Source organism: Puntigrus tetrazona, chromosome 1 (genome assembly GCF_018831695.1).
Source record: "Puntigrus tetrazona isolate hp1 chromosome 1, ASM1883169v1, whole genome shotgun sequence".
Classification (NCBI taxonomy): Eukaryota; Metazoa; Chordata; class Actinopteri; order Cypriniformes; family Cyprinidae; genus Puntigrus; species Puntigrus tetrazona.
In genome coordinates this window covers 17,804,769-17,826,072 of record NC_056699.1, presented here as the reverse complement: position 1 = coordinate 17,826,072, position 21,304 = coordinate 17,804,769, and the positions used below count along the sequence as shown (strand labels likewise).

General features: G+C 39.1%; 1 protein-coding gene across 7 annotated transcripts in view; it reads left to right on the top strand.

Annotated features, from left to right (window-relative positions):
• Positions 1-14,614, top strand: part of znf827 (zinc finger protein 827) — a 68,959-nt gene extending 54,345 nt beyond the window's left edge. For 3 of the 7 annotated variants that reach the window (XM_043235553.1, XM_043235539.1, XM_043235531.1), the window contains exons 10-13: positions 1,969-2,307; positions 4,993-5,190; positions 5,991-6,168; positions 10,169-14,614. In XM_043235553.1, the coding sequence (XP_043091488.1) occupies positions 1,969-2,307; positions 4,993-5,190; positions 5,991-6,168; positions 10,169-11,033 (1,580 nt within the window). In that variant the 3' untranslated portion in view covers positions 11,034-14,614. Of the gene's footprint in view, positions 1-1,968; positions 2,308-4,992; positions 5,191-5,990; positions 6,178-9,769; positions 9,821-10,168 lie in introns of all 7 variants that reach the window. The other 4 variants (XR_006250498.1, XM_043235570.1, XM_043235562.1 and 1 more) reach the window with 4 other exon arrangements.
• The last annotated feature ends 6,690 nt before the right edge of the window (positions 14,615-21,304 follow it).

Genomic DNA, 21,304 nt, shown 5'->3' with positions numbered 1-21,304 from the left:
TTAACCAGCTATACCAGCTACATTTTTCCTGATCCACCTTCTAAGCGTCTATGTCGGTGTAAGGTGGCGTTTTCATCCAGTGACTTATAGTATCACATTTAAGGCCGGGACACATCAAGCCAACTTTAAAGAACTATTGGTGAAGAAAGCAGACAACGTTGTGGTGCTTCAACGCACCACTTTTTACAGCTGACTCCAAACTAACACATGTGTTCTGCTTCAGAGGAACTGTCTAAAGCCTTCTACACAATGCACGATTTTCAGCTGTGTCTGACGGAAGATTTTCCTTGTGTAACAACCGTGGTGATTTCTGTGATCATGGCTTCTAAACGGTGGTCCCATATCATGCAGTGAGAGAGGTTCAAAGACATTGTCACTGCCTTGCGACCAAAGATAGCCTGCAATCATTTTCTGATAGTGCCAGAAATTCAACATGATCATCACACAGTGTGCTTGCTGATACGACCAACGTTTACTGACCAGCCGATAAAAATGCAACACGAAGTGGCATTGTAATGTTACAGCATGCTGACTGGCCAAATGCATACAAAACACAGACTACATGGAATTTTTTAAAAAGCCATGTACAAATACTTATACTAATACACAGCGAACATGGAAGACAGGTATCGTGGCATTTAGCTACCTGTTGTCTGCAGCATTGTGTTCTTTTCTCAGCCTTGATTGTATGTAAACACTGCAAGTTGTCATAGAAGATTTATTGAAATTTTTATGTTCAATCATGTAAATTGTACATTGACATGCCATCTCAGTTATCACAAAACCTACTACGCACAACAAAAATAGCTCAAATTGCAGCAGTCTCCATTCAAAGGTTTAATGTGCAGCAAATAAATATGTTGCGAATAAATATTGGTTCTCTAGTAACCACCACGCTGGCTAGTTCTTCGAACTGAGTTTCTAGAACTACGCTGTGCGAAAGCCCCTTTTATCAGCAGCTATGAATAGCACATATTTGTTAATCAAAAGAAGAAATAAGGAAGAAGCAGCTATAAGAAATGTAAACAAAACAGCTTTTGCTTACCATCTTACCATATCATAAGAACAGACTTTCATTTGTCTTTTTTTTTGCTTTTACTTTTAAAGAGTTACTCTACCCCAAATATGCATTAATCACAAATACATCGTCAAAATAGTCCATCTGCCATTAGTGGTTCAGTCTGAATGTTTTGAAGCGACAGGAATACTTTTTGTATGCTAAGAAATCAAAATAACGACTTGAGTACACTTTTCTGTGTCAGCTGCAACACAAGGAAGTTGTGTTTATGTTTAAATCTATGTAAAAAATGTATACCTGTGTTGCAGCTGGCACAGTTCGTCCAAACACATTGGTGTAAGTGATTAATGGCAAAATGAATAAAAAAAAAAATGTATGAATATAAAAAACTTAGTGACTTAGTGTGTCCCGACCTTTAAACATGCAGCCATAATCACAACTACAATGTTAAATTACCTGGATGACAGCTTTTACCAGTTGACCAGGTTAAGGATATCTGCTGGTTCACAACAAAAGTTAGAAAAAACAAGCTTTGTTGCATGTTATATTTGTGTGTAAGTAAGTAAATAAGGTTCACTGGACTAGATTACCCTTCCTTTAAAGAGATTAGGCTACTGATTAGTCCTGGTGGGAAAAGTACCTAAGTAATTACTAAGCTGTAAAGAAGCCTCCCCAAGCACTAAGCTCCCCTGGAGCACAGCACAACCATGACCAGCCTCGCCTGATCCTTGAACAGTCGCATCCCGCAGGTCCCTGAGGACCATCAGTGAGCCGTCTGATCACAGTCCATTCAAAAGGACTAAATAAATAAAAATAAAGTCCTGTGGGAATAGTGAGCCCAGAGAGTAGAGATCTTGTGATCTCAGAATAGCCAAGAAGAGACAGGACACCTTATAAGGAGTGTATGCTGTTTGTTTGCTTTCTAAATGCTCTTTTGTTTGTCCCTGCAGAAGAGAGGAAGTATAAGTGTCATTTATGTCCATACGCGGCTAAGTGCCGAGCCAACCTCAACCAGCACCTCACCATCCACTCGGTCAAACTGGTGAACACAGATGCCGAGCAGATTGTTACCGCTGTTACCAACGAAGGCCCAGAGCTCAAAAACTGCCCCTACTACTACAGCTGCCACGTCTGCGGCTTTCAGACAGAGTTTAATGCTCAGTTTGTCAGTCATATGTCTCTTCATGTAGACAAAGAGCAGTGGATGTTCTCGCTGTGCTGTAGCACCTGTGAGTATGTGGGTGTGGACGAGGCCGAGATGAAAGCTCACATCAGTGCAGGGCACACAGGTAAGATTTTTACACATTTTAAACATTACCTGTTGAAATCTTGAGTTTTGGATGCTGGTGTGTGAGCTTGCTAGTTAAATTAGCATTACTATCTTGATCAACCAGATTTTCCAGAAAGACCATGCTGGTTAAGTCTTGCGGGTGCATCACACGCTAGACTAGCATCTGACCAGTGTAAACCAGTCTGGTCTTTTTAGAAGGGTGCCTAACATACCTCCTGATCTTGTTTTAAACACTTGGTCAACATTGGCGCAGGTCCATCATAATATTTGCATTTTTCTTTTGAAACTCAAACTGCTTCTGCTGAAGTTGTAATTAGCTAAGATCAGAGTGCAGGACTCCAGACTAAAAAAAATGCTAGACAGTCATGATTTCCTAAAATGAAAGACCTTGGAACTAAAAACTAAAAAGCTTTCAGACTGTTTTGTGAACCATAATGACTGACTCATTAAAAAAAAGAACTGTTTTATTCATTTATTTGTTGTTGTGTACAGATTAATGTAATTAGTGTGTACAGATTGTGTAATCAAATATAATTAGAAAGATGTAATTAAAGGCATAGTTCACTCAAAATTTTAATTCTGTCATTAATCACTCACCCTCATGTCTTTCCAAACCTGTAAGACCATCTGTGTATCACAAATTAACATATTTTTGATGAAATCCCAGAGCTTTTTGACAGACAGCAATGCAACTGACACGTTCAAGGCCTAAAAAGGTAGTAAGGAAATTGTTAAAATAGTCCATGTCACTTAGTAGTGGTTCAACCACAAAGAAAACAAAAATGACATCTTTATTCAATGATTTCTTCTATTCTGGGCCAGTCTCCATCAACATTCACGCCAATGCCGTGAAACATGCAGTTTTTTATTATTTGTGTTATGAATATAAATGAAGATCTCATGGGTCTGGAATGACATGAAGGTGAGTAATGACAGAATTAAAATTTCTGGGTGAACTATCCCATTAACTGGTGTAAGAAGCATTTTATATTGCATTATATATTACATTTTTATTGTAGTTGTATTTACACTGTTTTACAAGATTATGGGCTCTTAGAATAAACACTCTCAAATCTGTTTACAAGAAGTTAAGGAAGAACTACACGTTTGACCAAACACTGAACTTGGTGTAAAGTAAAAGAGTGGTAGAAGTGTTCAGAAAACATGTTTTACTGCCAACTCCATTCAGTGGAAGGCAGCTAAAGCCTGCTTGCTAAATACCAATAGTCTCTGAAACTAGGTAAAGTATAATTTAGATCCAGATATGCTCGCCAAATGCTAAAGGGGTCTTAAAAATGAATTTAATCTAATGGCAATTGTTTGAAAACTGTAGTTATTTTTTTAGTTCCGTTTGGTAGCACTAGTGATGCAGAAATTACACCGTTAAGGTCTGAATCACTGGGTGGATGTTGTTGACACAGAAACTCACCAGGGTTATTATAGACAAACACCTCAATCTTCAGGTTGTGCGTGGGGTTCATTTTTAGCCGGTCACGGAACTGACTGAGGGTTCACATTTGAGTGGGTGTGTGAGTTTATATTTAACTGCGAGGCCTGATGTTATTAGACCCAAGGAGGCTGAAAAATCGATAGCCCTAGTCGCTCACAACTAACCATCCAAGTAGCCCAACACCGCCATGTCTCCCACACTCACCCTCACGCCAAGGAGCTCGAGTCCACTTTCAGCAAGACAGTGAGCTCAGAGAGTGACAGCAAAAGAACAAGTTGGTTTGTCAACTGCGATTTAGCGCCCTGCCAGAGACAACCATTGCTGCAGATTGGCTGACCTCGGGTCAGCGCCTACCAGCCAACACTTCTTTGTCTCCTGCTTGGGAAGGTGGTTGAGAGTTGTGGCTGTCACCGGGGTGCCCGGCTGGCAGCTGTTCTCTCCGTCACACAGGCTTTGCTTTACACTGCAGGTGTTCGGCTAAACCTGGACGTTAATTCATCCTGATATTTCGTCTACCACGTACAGTAGCCTTATAGAGGCCGTCAAGTTCAGGCACGGAAATGAAGTCCTGCTCTTCATAACGCATACGTGTCACACAGCGCATCTGTATTCAAAGATGTCATTGCAGCTGACAAAAGATTAAACACGACCACCTACTCTGTATTCCGCATGCATTTGCTCAAAGGAACGGCGGCCTTAACATGTGAGCGAAGCGTGCGTGTGAGCTGGTATCGGCCATTTCGTGAGCTCTGAGAGCCCTAGGGGAGAGCCGTGGCCTGAGATGCTCCCGCCATCTTAGCTGTGGCGGCCCTGACCTAGGCAGCCCCCCTCCCCTGCCGCTCTCAGGCACAGCGTAGATCAATAAGAGCGCAGGCTTGAGTGTTCTGGCTGCTTGGATACAGAAGTCAGGCTAAACCCGCAAGAGTGCCTCTTAGGGAAGAGAGCCCGCCTCCCGACTTTTAAGGCTTAATGCCGCACTGCTCTAGGCATACATATTCCAGCCCGGCTCACTGGGTGGATTCCGATCAATTGGAGGATTTTTCTGCCTTTTGCTTTACTCATTACAGAATTCATTATCAAACCTCGAGCGCTGAAAGATGCTCCCGCCTAATTCTCTAATGGCTTAAGCTAAAGCCGGGCCTTTGATACCATCATGTCATTCGAATACAGAGTTTCAGGAAGTGACCCATAATATCTTTCTTTCTTTTTTTTTTTTTTTTTTATCCCACACAGGTCTCAATTCCAGAAGCCCTCTCAGTGAGACCAAGAGCACTTCCTCCTCTCTCTCAGCCCTCAGTGACTCCCTCAACAGCTCTGAAGGTGGAGATGTTGCCCAAGGTAATGAAGAACTAAAAAGCCTTTTGGCCCCGCCTTCTTCTGCAGGCAGTCAATCAAGCTCAGGGCCAGGAACAGAGGAAAAAGCAGAGAAAGGTGAGGCTTTTATATACTACGTTTTTTAAGTTTACATTCAGGAAGATTTTTTTTTTTAATAATAAATGGATATCTTTATTCAGCAAGGATGTATTAAATCGAAAGGTGACCATAAAGTGTTTCATTATAAATATTTCAAATAAATTCTGTTCTTTTTAACTTTCTATTCATCAAAAAGTCACAGAAAAAAATGTAGTTTTCAGAATTATATTAAGGAGCACATGTGTTTTCAACATTGAGCAAAAAATTAGTATATTAGAATAATTTCTGAAGGATAATGCGACACTGAAGACTGGAGTAATGATTGCTGAACATTCAGCTTTGCTTTATATAAATAAATTACATTTTACTGTATATTCCAATAAATACAGTTATTTTAAATTGTAATATTTCATAATGTTGTATTTTTACTGTATTTATGATCAATTCAATACAGCCTTGGTGAACATAAGAGACATATTTCAAAAACATTTAAACACTTTTAGTGATAGCAGTGTTTAAAAGGCAAACTAGATATAGCCTTTTGTTAACTAAAAATGTACTTTCTCACAGCCATTGCATAATGTAATAATTGTAGTTCAAGAACACTTTTTATACAGTTTTACTATGAAAAAAATTATTGCAAGGGTCTCCGAGTCCCTTGGTTTATCTTTAGAGACCTAAAGAGAATCGCTGAGCTATAACACTGACTAAATGTCAAATTTTTGATAATCCAGTTCCTTATAACCAACTCATGCTGACACAACATCATACATGGAGATGATAATGACATTTTTCTCTCCTTCTGACCCAATCCATAGGCTTCGAATGCGTCTTCTGCAACTTTGTGTGTAAAACTCGACCCATGTACGAGCGGCACCTACAGATCCACCTGATCACGCGCATGTTCGAGTGCGACGTCTGCCACAAGTTCATGAAGACACCCGAGCAGCTCCTGGAGCACAAGAAGTGCCACACCGTCCCCGCTGGAGGGCTCAAGTAAGGAAAGCAAGTACAGCACGTGCCTCCCCACAACCTCACAAAACCCGCCCCCCACCCCACCTCAGCCCCTACCCCCTCAGACAGGACACAGTACTGGTTCTAATCACGGTCTATCCAAGAGCACTGGTCAATGTTTCAGAAATGAGCTCAGTTCATCGAGCAGTGCTTCAGGGTAACCTCTCTGTGGAGCTGCATACAGTAGAAGCATGTTATAGACAGAGAGTTCCTGAATGTGCCTGAAAAACTTACGAGTGATTTAAAACCTCGCTTTACAGCTGATATGTTTTTAGAGAAACAGGTCACCAGTTAAAGAGAAATTCTTTTGCATTTACTCACCCGAGTTCAAGTTGTTCCAAACCTGTGTGAGTGCTGAGCACAGAATAATATATTTTAAAGTACAGGGGTGGGTATGGTTAAAAAAAATGTTTCATATCAATACCAATACCTCGACTTCAATACTAATACAGTTTGGACAATACTTTTTTTATACCAATTTTATAAAAATCTGCTTACAAAAAATAACATCACACATTAGGTCTGTCTGAAAAAAAAAAAGCTTGTTGAGATTTATACAGACTCAAAGACTCTCATCTTCTGAGACATTGCACAAAGGAACAAAACAAAAAAGCACAAAGGAACAAAATGTATCAAACTCAATACCCAGCCAAACAGTTTATGGTAGCCATTGACATCTATAGTACGTTTTCTATACTGTTGAATTCACTGGCTGCCTTCAATTGTTCGCTTACCAGAATTCTTCAAAGCATATTATTTTGTTTTCAACAGAAGAAATAAACTCATAAATGGACATTTTCAAGCTTCAAGAAGAATGCAAAAACTGCACGAAAGTAGTCCGTATTGACATATATTTTCAATCTTTTAAATATGTTTTTTTTTGTGGAACAGACCATGTTAATGTAACAGTTTTCAAGTTAACAGCTTTTTGAAGGCTATAAGAAATTCAGTCTGTTCCTTACTTAACTTTACCAGACTATAGAAGAATATAGCACATGAGGCATATAGGCCATTTTTATTGTTATTTTTCATAAGTTTTGAAGCTTTTACTTCTTAGCTTTTATTCATAGTAATTGCAAAGATAAGAATTCCACAGATATTTTTACGTTCCATTGAAAATAAAGTAACATTTTAGAATAGGGAACACTAATTTACTATTAACTACAACTTAATACTTAATGCCTAAATACATTCCTAATTTGTAGCTTATTAATAGGTTTTGGGTAGGATTAGGGATGTAGAATAAGGCAATAATATGCGTTTAAGTAATACTAATAAATGGCTAGTTTTATACTAATATGCAGGCTAATAAGCAATTAGTTAAGAGACTCTGAAATAAAGTTTTTGGGTTTTTGTTTTTGTTTTTTTTAAGTACGTTGCCAAAAGCTTCTTGAATCGTATTTTGATTTACAAAGAGAATAATTAAAACCGTTTTCTTTTGTGTTTAATTCATTAATTTCTTTTGCGTTAAATGTTTAGGGAAGTAGGGCTCTCCATAGTTCCACTTTGCAAGTATTCTTGACAGTCAGGGACACTTTCTGCAGGTGAACACAAATCACAGGCACTATCAGGAACGAGACCCTTCCATTGAAAAGCATGTAGTAGACATTACTGCAAAAGGTCTGGGCCCGCATGTGAAAATATATCTGAAGAAATCACAACAAGCCAGTCAGCACTTGTCCATCTGTTGAGCAGCTCCACTGCCAAGACCATTAGGCTACAGTTCACACTGTTCTTTCTCAGCCTGTCATAACCGCCACCACAGATACAACAACACATTTAAACACAATGAATACTCATCTGAAGGCAAATACACACTTGATTTCCAAACACTTACAAGACATACTGACCCTCAAGTTGAGATCTTGTTTTGGGGCTTTTTTTTAAATACTTAACACAAGGTCCAGTCTTTGATATTTTCTGTTGTATTTGTCTAGTTGTTTGACATACATAATTCATGTCTTAAGGTCATGTATTTCAGATTTCATTGCCTCATCTTGTCATTTATGGCTATGCTTTCCCATGCTAGACACATTTGATAGTTTGTAGTTATCACTCATTAGAGCGCTTAGCCATTACCACAGGTAAAGGAGGAAAATAAACCTAGATCAGTAGTAATATTTAACTTTAACATGGAGGGACAGGCAGTACTTTACTTGGGCTCTTATTTAGCATTTATGATAAATAGCAGAAGAAGTAGTTTCGTTTGAGAATTTTCTATTCCAAACATTCCATTAAAAGTTTAAAAAGTTCATACGCCTTTAAATATTATGCTTGGATTACTGTGAATAATTCTATATTCTGCCTCTTATTAAAAATGTATCAATTGGTAACTAATTTTAAAGGTACTCAGCACGTAATACATGGTTTATTATTCTCTTTTTATTTGTTAGCTGTTATATACAAGAAAAACCATTAAATAATGAAAAAATTCTTCAATGATTATTTTGTATTTAGAATATTTGAGGAAATAGAGGTCGGTATCTCAAACAACTGCTGTTTTGACTATGTGTTCTTACATTTTGAATCTGTAATGGTTCAATGACTCTGAGGTTTAAGTGTGTGTGTGGTCGGCATTAATGTTACAGTATATGTATAGCAGCTGACTGCTTACAAATCACTGCATGTTTTTTTTTTTTGTTTTTTTTTTCACGGGATCTTTCTCCCACAGCAGGGTTCCAGTTGGCTGGATTAATGTCTGCTTATGAATATTCCATACAAGGTGTCATAGTTTGGAGCTGGACTGTATATTTTTTATGTATAAATACCTGTACTTAAGTGTCCTTATCTTAGACATATAGTCTCTGGGGATTCTCTGCTAATTCTATACTATTTACATAATCCCATATAAGATGTAACCAAGAAAAGCAGCAGTAAATACACCCCACAGGAAAATGTTACTCCTCAGAGGTTACTTTTTCATAACTAAATGGAATATTCATTTGCGGTTTTTGAAGCAACTGTAGCAACCTTGTATCAACCTTGTCTGAAACGGTTCTGAGACATACCAAAAGATTACAGAGCTATTAAAAGATTTTTTAATAGACAAGACATTTTAATATGACTTATATGTTTTTTTTTTCCCGGATTAAACGGTTTGCTTTAGATCTCAAACAGCTTCTTTTTAAACAAATGGTTATACTTTAACTTTCCTTTATAATGTTTTAATCCAACTATTACCAGGCTGGTCTGTAACTGAGGTGTATCAGTGGAATATATTGTATGATGTCATACTTTTTGCTGGTGCACATTTGATAAAAAAAAAGCGTAAAGTGTTAATTAAAAAAAAAAAAAAACAGTGGTTCCAAATTCAGAACTGATTTTCAGTTTTTCAGACAAACTTCAGAGTCTTTGCACAATACAGATTCAGAACACAAGAGCACAAAACCCAAAAGTGACTAAATAGATTTAGAGCTTCCTGTCAGCTGAAGGCACTCTTGCTGTATTACAGCTGCCCAGCTGTTTTTTTGTTTTTTTTTTTAGTCAGGGTGAGAGAGAGAGAGTTTTTACAGCGCTCTAGTTCAGTGTTGAGGTAGAGAGGCGCCCTTCACAGTGTGCTTTCTGAGGTCATTCTGTTCTGCAGGGTTTGTGAAGCGCTTTGGGGCCCTGAGCAGATGAAAGGTGCTATTTAAATGTAAGTGCCACTCATTTATTCATTTACCTTCATCTGATTCCCGTTCCAACCTGTCCGCAACCACACAGCCATACGCACACACACATACACACAAACACACACACATATACATACCCTATTTCACATGTAGCAGTGTATACATACACACAAACTGTAGTTTATCAACACTACAGAGGGTAAGACACACACCAAATGCCTCCTCCATCCCTTCCCTTTGTCCATTCTTTGCGTGTTCTTCATTCCATTCCATTTAAGAGAACAGAGTGTGTTTTCTCATTGGCGAGGCGCATTATTAAATGTCTTCCACCTCTGTGTCCTGCACCCTACTCCTCCTGTCTCTTTGACCAGGTGCCCTCTCTGCATCTACTCCACCAACAGGCCAGCCGCCATGGAGGGCCACCTGAAGACGCACTACAAGATGGAGTATCGCTGCCGCATCTGCCAAGCCGTGTGGGCCAATCAGGCAGAGCTGGAAAGGCACACGCGCGCTCACCGCCTGGGCAACCACTACAAGTGCGAGCAATGCGGCTACCTCTCCAAAACAGCCAACAAGCTCATCGAGCACGTGCGAGTGCACACGGGCGAACGGCCTTTCCACTGCGACCGCTGCAGCTACAGCTGCAAACGCAAGGACAATCTCAACCTCCACAAGCGGCTCAAGCACGCCCCGAGACAGACCTTCGGTTGCGCCCAGTGCCCGTTCACCACCACTCACCCGTTTGTCTACAGCCGCCACGTTAAAAAGCACCAAGGCGGTGAGGGGAGCGCGGAGGAAGGTGAGGCTCGGCCAGGCACGCCACACCCGGGCCTTTTGGAGCGAGGTGGGAGCAGCAGCGGGGAGAGCGGGAGCACCAGTCCGCTAATGAACCTGTCCGCCTCTCAAGCCTTGCAGTCCGTCGCCCTGTCGATCACCAGCAAGCGGCAAGACGGCACCCCAACCACGCGCTACCTCTCGGCCAACGGCACCTTCTCCACACTGGCGGCTCGCTACTTGGAACAGTACAGGAACTGTGACCTGGCTCACCTCATCCCCCTCACCACGCTCTTTACGGCCCGCCGCTTCACATTCCACAGCCCCTCGCCCTCAAACTCCTCGCCGGCCTTCTCGGCATTCTGGTCCAACTCGTCCTCGCAGTCGCCACCCTCTCCCACGTCACTCAAACACTCCTTCCTGGCCTACCTGGGATTGACAGAGAGAGCTAAGCCCATTTGACCATCCTCGTCCCTTCTTCTTCTCCACCTCCTCGTTTCCCCTGCATCATCGAAGCCACTAACTGTTCCACAGGCAGGCTAAAATGCCGCCCTAAAAGTAGTAATGATAGTAAAACATCCATTTATCAGAGGAAAAGCTATTCACGCTCAAGGCAGTTCGATTTCGGTTCTATGGCAATCCAATCGTTGCTCTTTTTTAAGAGGTCTTACTACAGTTGTGTTCCTCTACAAATTGTGAATGACCCGGAAGCCAATAACAGTGCTTTATCTATTACAAGTTTTGTATACGTTTTGATGGGCGAAAGGAAACCAAGAACATACTAGCTCGCAAGCGCTAAGCTTTTTTTTTGTGCATTTTGTCAGGAATCCAAAAGCATGTTCGCTATGTGTTGCAATTGTTTTTTGAAGTCATTTAGGGGCTCAGTATCTTGGGGTATACAGTATATGGCACGACAAAAACCAATGAAACGAATTGCTGTCTTTCGAGTCTTGTTTCCAAAGCAAAGCCTCAGACCACACACTTGTTAATTTATCAAGCTGTACATAGTTTTGTAGTCTTTCTTTTCTTTCCCCACCGCCTGTTGGCTTTGACTGGTTTTGCTGAATGCCGAGACCATCGGCAAATTTTAATCTTGCCTCAGCAACAAGCATAAGGCCCTTTATGATACCTGTGAGGCGCAGCTGATGGCATTTCTTAATACAAGCCATTCAGGGCACGCTAATGGCAAAAGCAATCATTACCACTGCCACAGTGGTCGTCAACCCATGATGCAGCCCTTCTATATTTTCACCATACTTTTGGTCGCTACAGATTGTGCCATACCTGACTTAGGTTGGCTGACCGTATACGGTAGGCATGAATTATAAGTGACCAGTCAAGCGCCCTGTGCATAGCTAACGTATATAATGCGCACCTGTACGTTTAACAAGATGTATGAGGTGACAGGTTTTTGGTGAAAGACCCAGTTATTCTGTCACAAAGGCCGATTCAATGGTGCTTTTTGGAGCTTTTTTGTAATTTTGTGTGTAAAAAAAAAAAACTGTTCCAAAATGACTTGAATGAATGTACTTTCTGTTGGTTAATGTTAAAGTGATACAGAGGTAGCTGGACTGTGGTAAGTGAGATCATGGAAAAATAATGGTATCTCGGTGGCCTTCTGTGTCTTAAATTTTTGTTCTTCTAGTTGTTTTTTTATTATTATTATTATTATTATTATTATTACTTTTAATTTGAAAGAGCCTTTGAAATGTAAAATACAAATATATATATAAAAATATATATCCTGTACTAACAAGCTATTATGAGAACCCCATTGGAAAATGGCTCTCAAGTGCAATGTGGAGGCAGCCATTATTTTAAGTAGGATCTTTGGAAGCATGGCTTTCCATATGTGGGCAAACATGGTACCGTAATTCTATGTTCCCCTCTCAATTTGTTTGAATTTTAATTGCACTTAAAATTTTGAAATCTTTCAAACAAAAGCACTTACACCCAATAGAAAACGTTCTTGATGCCAATTATTTGACTGCCTCGTCAAACAGCCTCAATGCTACTTAAGTAAATTTCTTTATTGTTGTTACGTTTTTTTTTTTTTTGTTTTTGTTTTTGTCTGCTACAATAATTGAAAACACAAAGTTTAAGCCTTTTTCCTGTAGGTATTTGCCAAACAGCAGACTGCTCTGTTTTGATGGATCGTATGGCATGTGTAATGCGGACAGCCGAGTTCAAAATCTACCCTGGACACCAAAGGGCCAGGCTAAATTTTTAACAGTGGTTTTGCACAGTGCTGTTAAAATTGCACTTTTCTAAACAAGTACGCAAATCTATCCAATGCTCTAAAATGGAAATCATATACTGCCCGTAATGTTGCCGAGCTCTGAATGGATCATTTTTATCCAAGTACAGTTTAAATCATGTTCAAAACAGATAAACTGTAACATCGGCAGTAAAAGATTGATCTTTTGAGGAAAACTTTGCTTAGTTACTGGATAGAATTATTTTAAGAATTTATTATATAGAAAACTTTAATTGGTGCTAAAAGAGTAACTTACAGTAGCATGTGTTTGGTTTAGTAACCAAACACAAATCAGCTAATGCCCATAAGCTCAACATGGCCAAATACTGGCTGATAAATTAGCCTAGTCAATATATTGGTCTAAATAAACCAATTCTGCTTAGCATGTCACGAGAAAACACGTGCAAAGCTCGAACTCGAGGTCCTAAAGTATTTTATCCTTTAACGATAGATGCATTCGGCGAAACTGCAGTCCTCTTTTTGTGCAGCCAGCAGGATCTGATCAATAATTTGAATGTTGTCCATCATAGATGAACAATGCTCTGCCCCCTTCATTCATTCAAGAATAGCAGATAAGGGACAAGTATAAAAGCGTGGCCTGTTAAGATCAATCTCGTCAGGTGCACGAAAGTTTTTGAATGCAGCTGACCTTAGACATTTTAAAAAGAAAAAAAGTAGCAGCGTTACTTTGATAGGTCAACCTTGAACTGCAAAGAGACAATTCTTCTCAAGTTTGTTCTCCTCTAACTTGCCCATTGAGAGGATTCGGATGAAAAATTCTGTATTTAAAGGCCAGTTTATAAATGAAATGCAGGCTAGAAATAGAGCCATTAAAAGATGGTAGACAGTTTCTTGGCCCCGCACAGTATCCTTATTTTATACTTGTATTTTTTGCTCTCATAGTATCATCATTTATTTTTCTTCATGTAGATGCCCAGCATGCTAGTCTAGTGGTATGTTGTATTTTAAGTGGAGCTTCTTTGCCTGTTAATAAAGCTCCTGCTCTACGCATTATCTTTTATGCTCTAGTGCCACTTGGTGGCAAGGAGTGGCCCGAGAGCCTGAGATGAAGTGAAACTGATCCTCAGGACCCATTTTGATAGAATGAAATCAAACGGAATGTCCATTGGGCAACATCCTTTTGTCCGTCTGCCTTGGAACACCATGTATTCATCATGTAGAAGAACATGGCTGCTGCTCTTTCATGCTCAGTTGTGTGGGCAAGAGGAGCGCAACAGGGATCGCTCTCTGTTCCAGTACCAGTATTTATAAATACTACATGGCGTTCTGTTTGCCTAATCGCAAGGAGCAGCATTTTTTTTGTTTTAGCGTCATTGCGCATCAAACAAGACTGACTACCTTTTTAGCACTTCAAAAGATGCATGAAATTGCTCTTGATCTCTAGTTTGTAGCACTTACTTTTTATTTTTTGGTCCGAAAAAAAAAAGACGACGACCAACTCGTTTTGCATTTAGCTTTGCGGGTTACTCTGCACAATCTGTTTGCTTTATCTCTTGCTGTACTCTACAACTCAATAAGGCTCAAGTATCATTTTGTTTTCTTTCTTATTTGGCACCCAGTAAACTTGTTATGTGCTGTATAAAGCTTTTTTATTACTTCATTCTTAAGGCTGTACAGGGTTGTTTGTGACAATAACTGGTAATTAGATCATTTGTACTTTTTATTTTGTTTTGTATTTTGGTTTTATTGGTTTTGCATTCTTTATGTTCAAATTGCCAGTTCTAAATGTAACAGGATTTGAAAGTAAAGCTTACATCACATATTACCTTAAAGGTCTTGTTGTCTGTTTTATCAGTGCATGCTTTATTAGGAAGTCCCTTTTGTAACCTGCATTTGTTTTATTCAGGTAGTTGTAGTGGTGCAAAGTGTACGACAAACATTCATTTATATGAAAGCCAGTTTCTACCAGTTAAGAACATTATTATGAGCTAATTATTTTATCTCAGTATTTTGACTTTTTATCTTAAAATGTTGATATTTTATTTCAGAATTTACATAAACCATTTATTTTTCTTATGTGGTGGAGATGAATGTTGCTTTCAAACTACAAAAATACTTGTCCACACGACATCATCCCTTCTGGCTATGAGTTAAATTGTTTTTTGGTTTGTTTTTTTTTAAATGACTTGACAAATTAAGTCACTGGTGCATAAATATCCCATTTATATTGATCAGGCACAACATAGCGGCCTAATATCATATCATGTATGTCCCCCTTGTGCTCCCAAAACAGCTCTGACACAACTAATATGTTCTGTGATGTCTGGCACCAAGACATTAGCAGCAGATCCTTTAAGTCCTACAAGTTGTGAGGTGAAGCCTCCGTGGATTTTATCTGTTGGTCCAGCACTTACCGTAGATGCTCAATCAGATTGAGATCTGGGGAATTTGGAGGCCAAAGCAACAAGCTGAACTTTTGTCACGTACCTCAAACCATTCCGGAATCATTTTTTGCAGAGTGTTGAGGGGCATTATCCTGCTGAGGTCTTTGGGTTTCCAGGATCCAAGGTTTCCCAACAGAACATAACACTGACTCCACTGGCCTTCCCAGGTTTTCTTTGGGTGATAATAAGATCTTATAATTAGGTCTTAAATGTCTTACACAAATTAAGGACTTAAATAAAAATAAAAATATAAGTTTGATTAATAAAATGTTAGATGTTACATTAAATGTTCAAGGAACTGCTAAAAATGATCGTCCTAAGTATTGTTTGTCGTTTTCAAATGCAAACATCCTTAAATCAAGATGCATTTGTTTAAGATGCAAAATGAAAATGCAGTCTCATGAAACTTAACAAAATGAGTATGTATTTACAAGAAGAAATATCTGCCAGTGGGATCTTAAATAAGCTTCATATTTTTCTGACCCCACAAGCAGATATTTATTTTTCTTTTAAAAGTTATATCTTTACTGATTTATGATTATGAATTCTTAAAAAGTTTGATATTTGATAATTTTTTCAGAAAAAAAAAAGATTTTTCTTGTATTCTTGTGTTGTGCGATTCCAGTAAATGTATCCTTACAAAAATAGTAAACCTTTTTTTTTTTTTTTTTTTTTTTTATACATGGTCTTGAAAAGGTTTTTAAAAATCTTAAATTTACCTTTCATAAAACCTGAAGAAGCCTTGCATAGTGCATCCCGCTGCTCTCTCTTCCTCAGGTAACAACGCCCACAAACCCAGCTATCCACCTGAAAAACATGATTTTGCATTGTTCTATGGTCCAGTTCTGATACTCGCATGCCCATTGTATGCGCTTCTGCAGTGAACACGGGTCATCATTGACATCCTGCGGCTACGCAACCCTTACACGCAGCAAACTGACATCCTCCATCCTATCATGTCCAGCATTAGGTTTTGAAGCAATTTGAGCAACTCCTCACATGCATCAATGAGCCTTGGGCCCATTGATTCCAGTTCACTGGTTGAACTTCCTTGTACCATTGTATCAACCACTGCATGACAGAAACACGCTACAAAACTGATTGTTTTAGAGATGCTCTACGGTTGCATAGCCATCACTATGTGGTCAAAGTCACTTTTTTCACTTTCTAATTTTACATATGAAATCAAAGAACTGCCTGTTCTCTTGCTGTCTAATAAATCCCAGCCATTGACAAGGTGCAATTGTAATAGTATATTCAACATTATCACCTTATCTGTCAGTGGATGTGACTGAGTAGTGCACGTATGCCCAGATACCTCTTAGACTTCATCTTAAGTCACAAAAGCTCCTGAATTCCTGATTACAGCAGGATCACGACTCTGGCTCCTGGCATCCGAAAGAGAGGTTGCTTGTGCCTAAAACAGCGAAGCTCTCTCCACCTAGTTTTGCCTTCAGCAGTCCTGAGAGCGCTAGAGCGCTCCGTCCAAGCCAAAGGTTGGTCCTGCCTAATGAAAACAGATGAAGCAGAGATAAAGTGTTTGCCGACATTAAGAGCTCCATTCATCACTGTTAGCCCCGGAGCTATGGAGCACCTTGGACGGCATCTCTCCCTCTCAGACTTGCTCCATAATACTAGTAGAGGCAGGCAATCTGTATGGATTTCCTCCACTAGGTAAATGTACACAGCCAGAGGTTTGATTGATTTATTACGATTCTGTCACGAGGTTTAGTTAGGGTCTAAATTCCATTTGAAAAATGAATATCACATATGCAAAGAGAAAAAGTCTGCATAATGAACTACAGCCTTGTAGGGTCCGCCCACTTTTTCAGAGGCCCTGGTTCTGGAAGTATTTTTCCCGTAGGGAGTCATAAGCCATGAACCGAACCAAACAGATATTGTAATATAGAAGTTAATTTCAACATTACAAACTTTTCTTTAAATTTTGTTTTTACCAGGAATTATCCAGAATGTTAAATTATGTTATTAAAAAAAACTAAACTATTATAAAATTAATAAATGATAATATAATATAATGCAGACAGTTGGCTTTAACAATAGCTTCTAGCAATGATTAACACCCTTGGTTAATTGATCGGTCTACGAAGGTTAAAATATTCATTTAAAATCAGGTTTCTATGGAGAATATGAATGGGATATATATATATATATATATATATATATATATATATATATATATATATATATATATATATATATATGTATATGTATGTATATATATATATATATATATATATATATATATATATATATATATATATTTATTTATTTATTTATTTATTTATTTATTTTTATTTTATTTATTTTACTATAATGACCGGCTGACAGTAAGTTATCGCCTCCTAAGTAGCTACTATGACCGATGTGGGGCATGCCTTGCTATGCTTTTAACACCCTTGCAGGTAACGTCAAACGTCCAATCACATCTCTAGATGCCAAAGAACTCTGGGTCACTCTACCGAGAGGAACAACAAGCTGCGGTTTGATGTGCGTCTGAGTCTGGAGGATGTCACCTTGGAGGTGGTTTAAGTCCACCATGTTGGAGCTTTGTGCCACTAGATTGACTCTGGCTTTAATGAATCCTCTCCATGTTCTATCGCATCTTAATTAACATCAAAGCAGGGCTGGAGGCCAGCAAGAGCCTCTGCTTAGCTTGACCTCTGCTGGAAAGGGAAAGTTGATTAAGTGGGTCTCCAGGGTGATGAGGTCACACTGTATCTCTCTGCCAGATACCGGCTAATTTAGTCATACAGACACTTGAATACACCAATCATATTTTATTTTAAGGCTGTATCTATTTCAGCTGAGTGAGCCGAGAGAGCAAAAACAGAATAGCATCTGATCCATTTTTTAAGAAGCGAGTAACAGTAATCCTCTTGAATAATTGTATAATAGGGTCAGGGATTAAAATTTTAAAAATGTAATGTTCAAACCCAAGATGCATCTAGTTTGTAACAGTAAAGGGATTTTTTTACTCAGCCTTGCTTGGAGCTTGTCTATGCCGAGGCGACCTTTCGACACAGGCGTGTGAAAGTTGGCGGCAGGCAATCGATAGGCTGTTGGCTTTTTTGTTTGTAGGTTCAAGCCGGCCTTGGCTTTATTACAGCCGGGTTCGAGTCATGGGGGAGTTGCAGTCTTTGGCTGCTGCAAAAGCCTGAGTGAGAGGAGCTCCCTCCTGTTTGCCAAAAGTGTAATCCCTCTGTGACCTCATGCAACCCTGCCTCCAGAGGAAAAGCTGCTTAGAGGAGTGCCTGTCTACAGGAAGACCCCCGCTTCCACCTCCCTTCTCCCTTTTTCCTCCATTCCATCGGCTCGCTCTCTTCTACCTTCGCGTTCTCCTCCCAAGTTGTCTCAACATCAATATTTCCCAGGCTCCCTCACTTCACCCCTGTCAGATGGCTGGATCCGAGGGCGTTAGGGAGCCGAAGCAAGCCAAGTGAAGAGAGATCCCTGTTCAGGTCGGGGATGAGAAAACAAAGAGAGCAGGGTCACGGAAAGACACAGAATCACTGTTTGGAGGCAGGACTGCTGAACAGGTTGATTGAATAGCCTTTAAATTTGCTCATCTTGATTTAGATACAGAAAATGGTCATCAAATTGGCATTAGCTGTCAAATAACATTTTTGCAGAATGCCAAACATATCTTTATATCTACAAACCATTGCAGTTTCCAGTTAAAATGAACACTAGCAACGTCAATGACATTTTTGTTTCTTTTGACTAAAATTAAGATTGCATGTTGTTTTGACCTCAAAATGCTTTTAGTGCATGATTTGTAAACAAATACATTTTGACATCTGCATCACATAACCAACTTTTCTGGTAAACTTGCTTGTTAGCGGTACAGCATCTCGTAAATATAAAAGAGGACAAATATGTCTAGGAGCAAACGGCATGTTTTGTTTATTTAACCTAACTGATAATGTTAAAAAAAAAGTGAATGCGAATGCAAGTTTTCGTAAAACATGCAAGAACAACAGTATTTTTCAAATGAGTTTGGGTTCCAAAAAACTGTCAGTTCCACAGGCCGGATACATTTCAAGGATTCAGAGATGTTCCATCTATCGACGACCACACAGGCCACACCCATCCATAGCGTGATCCCACGTGTCAGGTAAGACCAGGGGTGTAGCTCAGTGGGTATCTTGACAATCTGGAGGCGCAACAGGGAACGCTCACTAGGAAGAGGGATTAAACACAAGTCATTGGCAAGCTGGCCTCTCTAGACAGGGTGTTTTTAAGGAGGGGATTGTTTGCGTAGGCACTGTACTTGAGATGATCTGACTGTATAGAGTGTGTCGATTGCAATTTTTTGAATGATGCTATCATTTAGGGTGTCAGGTTGCCATGGCAATGAATTAGAGCATACGCAGAGCCCTTCTCCTTAGGGGAGCCTCCAAGGTTAGCCGCAGTACACTGGAAGGGAGACAAGAGGATTTTTTTCTTTCTTTCTTTTTTTCTGGATTGATGTCAGTACAGAAGATGCTTAAGCCTAATGAACTATCTAATCTTCAAGGTGCTTTCTATTAAAGATTAATTTCAGAGTTTATGATGAAAAAATTGCTGTTTTATTAGAGAAGTCAGAGCCAGGTTTGCAATAGGAAGTGTTCTGTTTATGCTACTGCTCATTCACGTTTTATGATAACGGCAAACACAACTCATGGAACTCTGAAAGTGATTCAATGACATCAATGGAGTTAATAATGTAGTCCTTAATGCTTATTTTTTAACAAAAACAAAGTGAAACTGACATTTAATGGAGAAATCCTAATTGATCCACAATACATCCCCAAATATAGATCTTGAATTTGCTCTTTCGGGGGGATCGGGGGATTGAATACATATAGGAAATATAACAACTGGGTGCAACAATAGAACAACAGGTGGCAGCAGCACCTTTTTTTAAATCTAAAATACAATTTATTATTCTAAAAGTGCACTATTTACATTTATTTTTAGTACTCTCTCTAATTGTTCAAGATTATAATTATAGCAAAATATCATGTTTTATTTGAATCTGGGATACAACTGCATATTTCCAGTAATTAGAATCTAACAATGATTATTATATTGCTGTCACAACAACCATGCTGGAATTATGTCATCCGGGACCACATCCATCATAAATGTGCTCATCCAGCTGATAACACCAGGCCAACAGTTTTAAGTAATGCAATTAACTTTGTGACACCGGTTTATCTCCTATGCACTCAGCAGGCTGCATGCTAGCAGTTGGGTTCAGAGCAAATAAGGAATGTTTGAAATTGCTACCAATTTTCTGATGTTTCAGTGTCCGGTTTGGGGGTGAATGGCCTGTAAATTGGAAATAAATCATTTTGGCTTGATTTTGTGGCTTTGTGCCGAAAGTTAACAGTCAAGGATTCTGCACATATTCAGTTCGAAATGTTCTCTCAGACAGAGCGCTGGATTACATCAACCCCCCAAAAACAGCCATCAAAAATGTATCTTGCCACTTTTTTGAGTTGCAACATGTGAATAGGAACATAACCAAAAGGTTATGAGGTTTTCTTTCTGTTTCATTTTATTGATTCTAAGGTAAAACTAATTAACCTTCGGTGAGTTTTCAAGGAACTCAGTATGCTTCAGATTGAATGATTTTTCCTACGCCATTCAATTAGCCCAACTGAATTCTTGTCTTCAGTCAATTAGCATAGCACCACATGGTCATTTGTCTTACAATTAAGACACTGGGTAACAAGTCATTAATTCTGTTTTTAGGGAAGACCTGGTCAAACAAATAGAAGGAATAGATATAGGCCTACATACAGTCTTAGCATCTGCTTTGCCACTGGAAACTGCTCTTTAGCCTGAAATACAGGATATTGAGAGAGAAAAAAAAACATCCATATTTAACATTTCATTTAAAAATCACAAATTTAGTTTTGGTAAGAAGTCAAGGAAATGCATAATAAAAATTGTACCTGTGTCCAAATATCTATGGACCTAACTGTACTGACAGACATAAAATGTATATGCCACATATGCAAAAAGATGTATGTTTAAATAAAGCTTTTTTCAGACGCATGATA